This window comes from Pomacea canaliculata, linkage group LG5 (genome assembly GCF_003073045.1).
Source record: "Pomacea canaliculata isolate SZHN2017 linkage group LG5, ASM307304v1, whole genome shotgun sequence".
Lineage (NCBI taxonomy): Eukaryota > Metazoa > Mollusca > Gastropoda > Architaenioglossa > Ampullariidae > Pomacea > Pomacea canaliculata.
The window spans coordinates 21,894,051-21,907,493 of NC_037594.1; the positions used below are offsets into that span (position 1 = coordinate 21,894,051).

Sequence of the window (13,443 nt, forward strand, 5' to 3'; positions counted from 1 at the left end):
ACGGGAGTGCTCTTCTTGGCCCCCTTCTTCCCTCATCTCTACGCCAAGTTTTCAATTTTTATTAGAAAAAGGTTGACGAAAAAGAAACACGAAAAAAGCCTGAGGTTAAGCTCGAAACGGTGTTTAACTAATGAATTTTTTTTTATCCAACCCATATACATTACCGCAACATGCTCATATAAAACTGTGGCTGGGTGAATGGTTCTCTCTCGTTCGTTCCTCACAAAAACTTTACAAAATCGTTGAGTGTTGCAGTCTGAAGTTTCGCATGCGCAGACGTTAAAACGTTGCCAATATGTTCTCATTTAGCAACAAACTTATACCTTCTCCCAACCAACCTCTCTTTCTCTTCTGCTTCGACCGTTTCTGCCAAAAGTCGTACAAACACGGTTTGCTGGTACTAGTAGTATTTGATTCCCCCACTTGATGCATCGAAACACCAATTGTACAGCTCTGATACAGGAGCTGTTGAGAAGTGGAGGGGATACCGCATCTACCCAAAGGTTAAATGACCTTAAATGTGTTGTGTAAATTCAAAATTCAGATTTAATGAAGATACGGTGACTTTTTCCGGAAATACGCGAACCTTACTTTTCATGTCAAGTCAATAGCTTGTGCTGCTTTTATTTACATTTACATTGGTTCAGGCCGACATAGGCGGAGACCGGAGAATACGTAAGCTACTGACACAGAAGACCACGTGGGACCACGGATCGGCGGAAACGTGAGAAATATTGACACTGTTAACCAAATTAACCCAGCGAGTTCGGCAAGAAGAGGGTTAGGTCTATTCAATATAGGGATCCCACGCTGCCAGGCAGGACAGGATGAGAACGGTTCTAAATCAATAATAACATCCAACTACATCATAGTGCTATCCGATTTACAGTCGGGCTTATAATGCGTGTTGCTAGCGACAACATTGGAATAAAAGCTATCGTAAAGGAGACATTTATTTCTAAAATGAGAGAACCTGCAACGAAATAAAAACGTGCATACATAAATCGGATACCAATGGCAAGACACCGATGAGCGTTAAATTGTGCACGTTATTTCTTTAATTGTGGACAATCAAAAATCGAGTTATTTTCCCATAACTTACAGAATATTAAGTGGCGATATTTCTCACATCACTGGCTCCACGCGGACAGGAGTCTCCTTTCTCTGCTGGGAGCCGAAAGTGTTTCGCACACTGCTATAAAACTACTGGATAGACAATACGCGCAAGCTGCAATAGTAAACATTGTGTAGCTGTAAAAATAACGTTTTCTTATAAAATCTTCAGTGTCACGTGCTCCCTTTAAATGCCGTTACTTTATTTATAACAGCTAAGAGATGGCACATGCTAGTATAAAAACTGGTTCTCCCATTTCATCAAAACTGCGCCTTTAATCCCTTTCACCTCAACATTCACCTTCCTCTATTAACAGCTGATCTCGTTTTGAGTTGATTCAGCTGTGAGAGCCATTTTTGTGAACAGCCTGGTAGCACTTTAAGTGTCCTCGCGATCTCTTGATTCAGGCATGCCTAGTGGCTTTGAGGGCAGAGAAAAGTGGAAAGATGACCCCCTAGCTACAGCCCAGCAATACTAAGTAGCACGCACCTGGGGTCAAGGCAGGATTCCAGCATTGAAAAATAACCCGAGTCTGACATGAAGTCTCAGAACGACGATCGTGTGATGAGCGTGCAAGCTGCACGAGGACCTCAATCTCATAGACGGTTAGAGACAGCAAAAACGTTCGTTTGGGAAGTGAAACACAAACTTCATAAGACTAGCCCGAGTTAAACGTGGAATCAGGCTGAAAGATGCGGTTAGCTCGCAGAATGCAGAGCTGTCCACAGTTTGTAACAAAAATTGGTAGTGATTTTATATTTATTTAAAAAAAAACACGCGTTGACTGACCTAAATATTTACTACTGACGTCGCTGAAGGCCGCAGCTAATGGGAGACCGTTGAGAATATGTTAATGAGACGTTGCCCAGTCACCGAACCTTCTTCAGAGAAGTCGGGGAAATGTAGTTTCCAGGTGAGACCTGCGGGCTTGTATTTCGCGAAAGAAGGAGCCTGCTTACGTGGATCCGTAAGGAAAACGCAGCCTCAGGTTCAACTGCTCCAATTGAATGACTAATCCGCGAACTGTCCCCGAAAAGATTAGACCTCGGCACACACTAGGCTTATAATCAGTTGTTTTCTTCTACATTGATTTTCGTATCAAGAAAAGAAACCCAAAAATCAATTTTCCATTTTTTGAACGAGTAATAATTATGGACAATATTAATGTTTCACCTGCCACTCTCATGTGCATACTGTTTTTATTGTCCATTAACCTACAAGGTCACTTAACACATTAAACAAAGCATAACTGGGATAGGACCAAATCCAGTCCAATACATTTTCTTCGTGGTCATAAACAATCTCAGTATCATGAACGTGGCATAAAAAGTGCTGCTGCACTCTTGTCTATGCTACTCAAACACAAGCAAACTGCGCCTGATCAACACTAAAGAACAGCACCTAAAGTGAGTACCCCTCTACCATTTGATTTGCAGCCCACCAGTTTTATCCTCTAACCATTTCCAGCAGCAATACACCTGATCGATGACAAAGTTCTGGCAACCAGCTTACATTGCTGGCCATCCTATTTGGTTACAAACATGTAAATAGATCCATTTCCCACAGGGCTAGCAGAGCCGAACACAAGAGCCAACGGTACTTACTGAACCAGGCAAGTGGACACTTCATTATGTTTCTTCCAACCCTCCCAAACCCTCACAGAAAACAAGCTTTTTGAAGTTGAAAATGTATCCTACATTATTTTAAGACAACAGGTGGCAGAAATTGTCGGTGTTTTCTCCTGTTCTCATTCATTAGCTCGCAGGCACATACAAATATAAGACAAAAGGTGCGTGTAGCGCTTTCTACACCGCTGTACCTAGATTCTAATCTGGCTGCTTAACGAATTGCAGATTGAACACAGAATACTGGATTTGAGGGAGTGGGGAAGCTCAAGAGAATTTCTATAAAGCTAGAAGATGGATATGATCAAAACAGACACCAGCTGACAATGAGTGTGAGGAATGAAAACATTTGAGGGCTGACCACAGGCTTTGTTTGAAGAAGTGTGGGTGGCTCTTTCTACTGCATGCTGATGGCTTGCAGTTTTCAGCTCGACTGCCAGTCGCTCCCCTCTGAAAGGACACTGCCAATACCCTATGCTAGTTTCTCTCTTGCTGGCTTTTGCTCTGCGAGGTTTTTTGGCTGATTAGGAATATTCTTAATTCAACACTGCAAGATTGACAGATTAATGGAATGGTACGGCAGTCATTCCCCAAAATGGACTTACAGAAAGAGTAAGGTACTAGTGTGAAATGAATAAATGTAATTAAACTCTGCCATTAAAATATTTATGATCAAAATCAGGCATGAAGGAGTTAAACAAGAACATAATATTCTGTTTATCCTCAGCACAGCCTAAGGTGAGGTGTTGCATTTCATGTAGTGATTACCAGATGGAACAAGACTGAGGTTCAGGCACAGCTAAACACTGAAAGAGTTGGCAGTGAAAAAAATGCTAAGATATCAAGTTACAATCTGGGTGCACACAATAGCAGAAAAATAGAAGTATAAGGAGTACATCTGTCTCTCTCCCCTCCCTCTCACACACATGGCACTGATGTGCAGATAACAATAACCATTCATACCAACCAGCACTTGTCAAATGCAAAAGGTAAAAAAGGCAAAAGAATCATGTCAAACAATTATCCAAATACACACCTCTTTAAAAGTGGCAACACATGAAGCATTTCTGCATTCATGGTTTCTTGCTAGACAACTCCACCAAGCTTATGGTTTTATTTCCCACCCACCCACCACTTTCTCTCTCACACACACACATCCACCCCCACACATCCATACATATACATGCATGAATATTCACATATAAACACATTTTCTCTCTAATTTCTGACAGGAAACATTTAACTTTTTAAAAAAAATATAAAATCCTTAGTGACATTCATGACTGCTCAGCTGACCTTAGCACAAGACATCTGTACAAAGACAGTATTTTGTCGTATCATCTAAATCATTATGCCCTATGCTAAATATCTATAGCACAGAACAGGTATGGTGTTCTGGAGTTTTCAGTAATACTTCTGTCACTGTCAATGTATATTTAGAGACCAAAGTGCAAGTGCATTTAACCTACATAAGTCTTACACATTGCAAAGTCCCTAAATCATTTATAATCTGTACAATGAAAAGATTATTTCTATGCTGCCTTACATTCTAAGCCAAGGGAATAGTCAAGCAGTGTTCTCATCAGTGTAAATTTTAAGAGTCCGAATTTGTTTCCCAAATTTAGTTCTTTTCATGTCTCTTCACCTCACATTAGCTTTTCATTCTGTATAAAAAAATGTAATCTCCCACCCGGACCCCCACCCCCAATACACACTTATCTAGAAGATTGCTGCACACTGACTGTTAAAGATTAGCATAATAAATTTGCAAAGACTGCACTTATTATGTATTTTACATTGATCTCTACCTTACGCAAAATTTGCTTAGAAAAAGAAAAAAAAAAAAAACATAAATGCTACAGCATTACTAAATAGTCTTCTCAATGGTACAGAGTATGCACCAAAATCCGCTTCATTACAGACAAGTTCTAGTGCAAGCCACACTTGACATGTTATAAAATCTCGTGGTCCAGAACAGGTCAGTTTTGCCAGAATCATGATGTTAAAAATGATATTATGTTGTGTCTGGTTAAAATAAGTAGGCCGGGTAAGGCACCTTCGTGGGCCGTAGGTTGGGCGCACCCATGTTCTACTAAGACACTGTTTTCTGAGTAGCTTCTAAATGCATATTATCTATCAAATACACATAATGACCACTATATCAATTTGCTTCACGTATTTACAAATATGAAAATAATACAAATCTATATAAAGCTTTTTGTTCAATAGCTGCTAAAACCTATCATCACTATTGCAGAGGATTAAAAAACTACTGAAACTTTATAAATCCTTGCCCACTGAAGAAATTAATTTATATACACATTCATGTTAGGGATTTATTCAAAATTTACTTTCAAATGAAAAATTTGCAAACAAAAAAACATAAAAAATATGAAAGTTCTCCAGCAGGACATCCAATTTTTGTAAGTAAGCCAGCCAAGCCATTGCTGTTTGATATCTTTTACATCACCAATTCTTGCTTGCAAAAGTACTTCATGGTGCAACTTTCTTTTAAGTTTACAAAACATCCTACTTCATTGATAGCAAATGTTTACTTTCAATTATTCGTACATGCTTTTAAAAATTATCATCAATTTCCTTTGATAATCATATCGGCACACATTTATGTATATTCCCACACAAACTGTAGTTGTGCGTGAATTGCATGCTTCTCACAATCACGGATGCACACTACAAATGCACTGACTATAAGTATCTGAGTTTTCAAGGAGTGAAACAGACAAGAACAGTAGGACACCACATACACACGCACACAGCGTGTATTTACCACAAACAAAATGTTACTCGCGAAATGTTAATGCGCGAAGACATTGTCACATGCAAAACGTTTACTTAGCATTCATGGAAATCTGGCCAACCGATAAATCAACTTACCGTGTGGTTGATACCCCACATGAAAACACTCAGCAATGGTTCGTTGGCACGGAAAAGCTTATGTTTTGGGGCTACTGCTTTTAGCTTGACCTGCTTTCGTTTGGTCGTCGACATGTTAAAATCACTATTGCACAAATCCTATCCGAAGAAGATAATTATAACTGTGAAGTCTTCTTCTTCTGCTTCACTCTATGTCACTTCCTTTGCGATCTAATGTCCGCATCGTTGTGTCTGTCACAGTTTCGCGAGCTCACTACAAACAAGATGGCGAGAATCCAAATTTCCCAGCATCCTTGAGCTAAGGGTAGATAATGCAGACGGCTGTTGCGAAGAGTCCCGCCCACCTTTACGTGACGCCTGGTCGTAGCAGACGATACAGCATAGCAGCAGGAACTGCTGGTCGACTTCACTAGAATGTCTGCCATTTGTCTAAACGTTTTAGTGAAAATAATTTCATTAAAACAGTATTTTAACTGCAGTGGAATGAGTAAGGACTATCCATTTCAGAAGTAAGAGTAAAAAATAGTAACAGTTCTGCTTACAATACAGCGCAATACAATTCATCAGACATTCCATAAGACTCAAAATATGTACATTTTTTGTTTACGTTTTGTAATAGCAGTTCCAGATTTACTATAATAAAATTATGACTAATGACTCGTTTTACAGCGGCAAAATGTTTTCAAGCACAGAAAATATCTTTCTAAACATTTAACAATTTGGAATGACAGCCAACACGTACATTGCAGAAACCCCCAAAAGCACTGCGAGAGGCCTTAATTCATCTCCAAGTGTTGCGTGAGAAGTTAAATTAAGAAAATGAACTAGTGTGTTTGTGTGAAAATTAGCACAATGTAACTCAACAACAAACACATCACCCCTTTGAAATTACGCTTGGTCCCCTAATTTCGTCAAGCCTAGTATATCAAGTGTATTTCCTGCGAGACTCTACAATCTATATTCATCTCCAAAAGCTTACTTAATTGCATTCATCAAACTGAGCTATGTTAATTGTCACTTTCTTTGTTGAGAAAAGGGTTTAGGTTTCGATGATGCGAAACATATTCCGTTACCTCATATGTGAAAATACATCTCTTGAAACAAATTATGTACGGATGTGGCTGCAGATTTGTGCCCCAAAGAACGTCAGGTGAAGACGATATTTGCGTAATTTGAGAAACGCTTAGGGACTTGCAAAGTAATGCTGTTTGTGCACATCAGACGGAGTCAAAGAGATTAAGCTGTCCTTGGAGATTCCTTGTCTTATCGTGAGCCAACGGGAGAAGATGAATGCACCATCCCTCCTCTGGTTTTTCATGAACTCTCGTAACGCGCCTTTTTGACCTGTTAGAAAAATGAAGATCAACTCGATCTGGCGCTTCTCCATTGCACCTAATTACAGCTTGGGGCCTGTTTTTAGCTGTTTAAACCCAGGACGATTAGACTTCAAACGGTTGTTGGCTATTCCATGAGTGTTCTCAGACATTTGACATAGTAAAGAAGAAATGTGAATTTGGACTGAACTTCTGATCTTTCGCCTCCTCCTCTTTCTCATCCTTCTCCGCCACCACCAGCAGCAGGAAAAATATTATCATCGCCTAGTAGAACGTTGATACATAAATTAGCTCTACGATTATAATAAGCCAGCCGATCAAGCGTGACAACAACAGACAAAGCCACCCACGTTTGAAACAAAAATCAAAGACTGATTGAGATACAGCTGTGAAAACTGAAAAAAATAAGAGAAATCATATTATTGCGCGTTTCAGCTTTCCCCGCAAGGGAAACAACGACAAAGTATTCACGAAATTTGTGAGTAAGAGTTGCGTCCCATGCATCAAATGCCCTTGTCAAATGCCGTGATTTGTATTGATAATTGACAACAGTCTTCTTTCTTAGTCTTTGCAAATATACACATAAATTTAGGACGAAAGTGAAATGTTCAAAAAATTTAAAACAAAATCAATTAAGACAGTTTGAGTCACTTCTCAAAGCATAATTTGTAGCGACATTTATTAAAAAACAAAATACTTTGAAGAGTAGTCCTCGATAAGGTATCGTGCAGGGTAGCATGGCCAAAGACCATCTTACGTCGCCTGACTGTTGAAAGAAGAGGTTATTTTCTGCGGCGTATATCCATGGTCCTTAATTAACCTTACAGAATATTATTTTCTTTGCAAATATTTTCTAGAGGGAGACACAATGTTATGCATCCACTTTTCTTTTTATACAGTTCCTTATTTTGCTTATGCTGACCCCTAAGGTATGAAGAAATTGACCTAAAATATACCAAAACATAAAGTCATGCACGCTCAAGGATCAGGACTTTGTGCGATCTGAGTTTTGTATAGGCTCGTTGTGAACGCAAACTTGTGCATTTGTTTGCAGATCATAGTGTGGTGCTCTAAGAATATCTCAAAGCCACGCAGCCGGTGTTTTAAACAAGTGGTCATGAGTAAGGAAATTAGCGATGGAATAGGTCAAGTAGAACCTGCCAAATCGAGGGTCTGAGGGGAAGGAGGTTGGATTTACAAAGTCAAAAATAGAACGACTGTTTTAATCTGACACTACGAACGCTCAACTAAATTACTAAACGTAGAAAAAAGATTAAGTTTAAATATATCGACGATTAAATTATATTTGGATCACTATGGATTATGGAGACAAAATTCAAATCACTTCCTCATCATTCGTATCCGATTGGACTTGTCCTATACGGGTCAATGATGCTAGCACAGGCGCTCCTGCTGCAGTGCACTTTCAACCAATGGGAAGGCGGCATTGAGGGAGACAACCACAGGCTATAAAAGCTTTGGCGTTTGCGCGGCATACTCATTCGATTCGTCACAGGTGACCCATTGCAGTCCGAGTGATCGAAGAGATCTGCCGATTTTAACAGCATAATTATATAAATTTTTAAAATCTACTTTATCCAGAATCTCTAATTACTATCATCATGGTAAGTAAATTTTCATGTACGTTTTGCCGAGGCTATGACAAATTTAAATTCTAGCGGGTGAATGCCAGCATCACGTCAGGTTCGCCATTCCCTTGGACTCGTCTGTTGCATTTCAGATCCAAAGGAGAATTATTCATGTCTGTCGATGTGTTGCTGCTTAATGAATAAAGAGTAGAAAATGTTATGGTGAAGTTGGAGATGATAATCACATTTGTAATTTTAAAGAGTTTCATGCGCCCATACATACATTAAAAATGCCGACATGCTGGCCACAGCTCAAAGACCAATGATCGAGGAGTAAAAAGCATCATAGCACAGCATAGAAAAGCTCGTGTGTTTGATTAAGAGATCTATTTTAACCCAGTTTTAGATGTGAATGCCCTTCGTCGCTATTTTATGGATTCTTCTTGTTTCAAGTCCAAACCACATGCTGTGACCAGACTGCCTGTAATGGATGCCATGGCTGCTTCGAGCTGTGCATAATGTCGGATGACTAGATGCTTATGATACCAGCGCCAAATTGGAATACTTAATTCGCTGTAACCTAAGTCACACGCTAGACAAACTACTGTTAGGACTTTGTTGGTTGACACAGTGTTTCAAACATCCGTCAGAGTGGTAAATGCCTTAAATAAACTGTTGAGCATTAAGTGATGGCGACAAAAATTTATTATGTTGATGGAATGGTTATCATAAAAATGACTGCATTCATTGTCTGATAGTCCTTCTCCGATCTCATTCTCTCTATCGCGCCTACACACCTGTTAAAGATATATGCTGAAGCTTCTGTGAAATGTTACCCACATGAAAGCTTCAACATCAACGCCAAAATTACTGTCGTACACAGCATTTCCCAGAATTAAATGGCATAATTACGAATGGCGTTTCTGTTGCGAATGTAACCTCGCAGACATCGGTTAAAAATTGGACTGAGTAGTAGTGTTTCGGTGCGTTCAACTTATGAACATGCACAGGCATTTTCACGTTTTCTCTAAGGCAGTGGCGGCGGTTGGCATGACCTTCGCAGTGCGGTGCCGACTCGCCAGCAAGTCGTTTATCCGGTTAGAACTGGATTCCTCATGCGCTGGCGCTGTGTTAGCTTCAGAGGCTCGCTCCTTTCTCGAACAAAGCTCCACATTATAATTAAGTGTTGAATACCTTCGTATGGACGTTCATTGAAAAGAGAGTATGTGTGCAGTTATCTGTATAACTTAGAAACTCGGTTGAAGATGTAGATGCCAAATTTAAAATCGCTTCTTTAAGAGCAGCTCCTGCTTAACTTTTTTTTTTTCAATGATCTTCCATAATCCGATGTACAATTTAAAATATAGTATGTACAGGTTCCCATACCCTCCCAACAGTGGCCAGTTACATAAATTAAAATAATACTGTTTATTGTCACAATTTACTGTCTACAGGCATCAAGTGCATCTTGCTGTTGATATGGTGAAATAAACAATTGCATTCACAACTGATGTTACTTACAAATTTACATATTCACATCTTTCCTGATCAAAGTAAATGCTATTAAAATTTATGGCTTCATGGCCTTACTTTTAATGCATTGTAAGTAATTGATCTTACAAACTGACTTTTGCAGCGTGAGTGCATTTCTGTCCATGTTGGCCAAGCTGGTGTTCAGATCGGCAATGCCTGCTGGGAGCTGTACTGCCTTGAACACGGAATTCAGCCAGATGGCCAGATGCCATCAGACAAGACAATCGGTGGTGGAGATGACTCCTTTAACACTTTCTTCAGTGAGACAGGTGCAGGCAAACATGTTCCTCGGGCAGTGTTTGTTGACCTAGAGCCTACTGTTGTTGGTAAGTATATTATATCATCATTTCTTCCCCCATTTGTTGTTTTTATAACTTAGATATCTTTTATGAATTTAAAAAAATTGGCATTCAAATGTATTTGGTAGGTTTGTGTTACTGGGAAAAGCAAATCTGGACAGATGCACACACCAAAAAAAAAGTGATTGAAGTTTTTCCCTGGTAAAATAATGTCTTTTATCTGTACAGATGAAGTTCGCTCTGGCACCTACCGTCAGCTATTTCATCCTGAACAGCTGATCACTGGCAAGGAAGATGCTGCTAACAATTATGCACGTGGTCACTATACTGTTGGCAAGGAGATAGTTGATCTGGTTCTGGACCGCATCCGCAAGTTGGCTGACCAGTGCACAGGTTTGCAGGGCTTTCTCATCTTCCACTCCTTTGGTGGTGGCACTGGTTCAGGCTTCACCTCTCTTCTGATGGAGCGTCTGTCTGTGGATTATGGCAAGAAATCCAAACTGGAATTCTCGATTTATCCTGCTCCTCAGGTAAGAGCTGACATAAAGCAAGTTGTTTATAGGTAGGTGTTCTAATAAACTAGTAGCGTAGTTTACTAAAAGTGTTTTCTAGGAGTGCTTGACAGGATAATTCACCCGTTTTCATCATCTTAGTTTTTTTTTTTATAAAAAAAAAAAAAAGATACAAGACACAATGTCAGACCAATGTGGTTTTTGTGCAGGTGTCGACTGCTGTTGTTGAGCCTTACAACTCGATTTTGACAACACATACCACCCTTGAGCACTCTGACTGCGCCTTCATGGTTGATAATGAGGCCATCTATGACATCTGTCGCCGTAACCTAGACATTGAGCGACCCACCTACACCAATCTAAATCGTCTGATTGGCCAGATTGTCTCCTCAATCACAGCCTCCCTGCGTTTGATGGTGCCCTTAATGTAGACCTTACTGAGTTCCAGACCAACTTAGTGCCATACCCCCGCATCCACTTCCCCTTGGCTACATATGCTCCTGTTATCTCTGCTGAAAAGGCCTACCATGAGCAGCTGTCTGTGGCTGAAATAACCAATGCCTGTTTTGAACCAGCTAACCAGCTGGTGAAGTGTGACCCCCGCCATGGCAAGTACATGGCCTGCTGCATGCTTTATCGTGGTGATGTTGTACCTAAGGATGTCAATGCTGCAATTGCCACAATCAAAACCAAGCGCACAATTCAGTTTGTGGATTGGTGTCCTACGGGTTTCAAGGTATGCAACCTTTGGGCTTTTTCCTTCTTTTCTTTTTGTGTGTGTGTGTTGTTTTTGTTTTTTTTGTGTGTTTTTGTTTTTTTTTTTAATTCATACTGCACAGGAGTTTGACAGAACTGGAGTTAAGATGCTTTATTACTCTTTCAACAGGTTGGTATCAACTATCAACCCCCAACTGTTGTGCCAGGGGGTGATTTGGCCAAGGTACAGCGTGCAGTCTGCATGTTGAGCAACACTACAGCCATTGCTGAGGCCTGGGCCCGTCTGGATCACAAGTTTGACCTCATGTATGCAAAACGTGGCTTTTGTGCACTGGTATGTTGGTGAGGGCATGGAGGAAGGCGAATTTTCTGAGGCACGTGAAGATCTTGCAGCACTGGAGAAGGACTATGAAGAAGTTGGCATCGACTCAGTGGAGGGAGAAGGCGAGCAGGAAGGCGAAGAGTATTAAAATCTGAACAACCTGTCAGACCTAACAACTTGAATAAAGAACTCTTATTTGCTTTCAATAACGGCAATCTCTGGCCATCCATGTTTCTGATGGTGTCTAATAAAATTCCTTAAACAAAGTAACTTGTACTGTTTTGCATGGTCGTACAATTATCTCGGATAGTGCTTATGCTTTACAAATATAGACCTCTAGAGAAATCAAGTTAACTATGGCATTAAACATTTCAGAAAATGAATAAGATTCTGGATAGACAAGCTTAGATGTTTCAGGGGCTTAACATGCAAGCTGCTAACATTGCACTGAAGCATATCACTGGGAAGTAGTTGCTTGTTTGACTTATTTTGCGGCTAAGGGAAGGGGGATACTCAATTTATCAAATAAGGTTATGGCAGCAGGAGAGGGCTTGTTCCATATGCTATCGATACCGTGAAAATTGCAAGGTATGTTAATTACCTCAAAAGCCAGTGAAAATTTTTGCTTGCTGATAAGTTTCTGTGTTAAGCATGACAAAGTTATGAAGTGGCAGTTGATACTTTAATAGTAAACATCCAGGCTGAGAAATGGATTTAATGTGGTGGAGGGAGATGTGGGTACTTTTTAGGCCAGATGAAAGCAGTTGAAAATTACCAGTGCAGCTTGACTCCATCTTTGGATTGAACCATTTTTAAATTGCTGACCACTGGGTGAATGTGCAACAAAGATCTGCTGCCTGGTAGTATAGTGGCTAAAACACTTGTCTCTTGCCGCTGCAGAAAGAGGCCCTGGGTTTTCTGAATGTGGCACCTATTTGCATGGCTGGCTGTAAAGGGCTTTCTCCAGGTACTCTTCTTGCTATACCCCTCTCTCTTGCCAGGTGCTAATTTGCATCTAAGTGGAAGTACTTTCCTGCCAAATCAACCAACCTAAAGAATGATCCAAGTACTGTTCTCTGCAAATATCTAGGAGATGGTTGCTTCGGTGCATAGGCTTTTGAACATTTACTGAATCCTGAGTAGCAAAAATATGTCTTTCTATCAAATTAAATGGATTTTCTTGTGAGAGGCAAATCTGATTAAAATTTCCAAATATTTGGTGACATGTCAAGGTAGTGCTTAAATGAATTTTTGAAGACATGAGAAAAATATTTCATTAGTATGCTTGTCTTTTTCAGGACTCCCTTATTTCTGTCATTTTGCTGTCAAGATTAATTAGCCATCTGTCACTGAACATAAGTGCTTTGTATCTGCAGCCTGACATTTGAATGAACATTATATGCAGCATAGTATTTTGCTGTGTGGTCATAATCATAATACCAAAAGCACTAACAGGATATGCCACCTCAGCTGTATTAAAAAGTTTGCGTTCTTGTGGTCAAT

The 13,443-nt window shown here is 40.0% G+C and overlaps 2 protein-coding genes across 2 annotated transcripts in view; one reads left to right on the forward strand and one right to left on the reverse strand.

Moving 5' to 3' along the window:
* The window catches only part of LOC112563930 (phosphatidylinositol 5-phosphate 4-kinase type-2 alpha-like), a 28,406-nt gene extending 22,471 nt beyond the window's left edge, over nt 1-5,935 (reverse strand). Inside the window, exon 1 of the mRNA XM_025238403.1 lies at nt 5,635-5,935. Within this exon, the coding sequence (XP_025094188.1) occupies nt 5,635-5,748 (114 nt within the window). The 5' untranslated portion in view covers nt 5,749-5,935. The remainder of the gene's footprint in view (nt 1-5,634) is intronic.
* Nucleotides 5,936-8,438: 2,503 nt separating this feature from the next.
* Nucleotides 8,439-12,206, forward strand: LOC112563780 (tubulin alpha-1A chain-like). Its single transcript, XM_025238106.1, is given in 7 exon segments — nt 8,439-8,593; nt 10,194-10,416; nt 10,618-10,919; nt 11,111-11,309; nt 11,312-11,637; nt 11,788-11,937; nt 11,939-12,206. Coding segments are annotated over 7 exon segments (1,353 nt in total). The 5' UTR covers nt 8,439-8,590; the 3' UTR covers nt 12,089-12,206.
* The last annotated feature ends 1,237 nt before the right edge of the window (nt 12,207-13,443 follow it).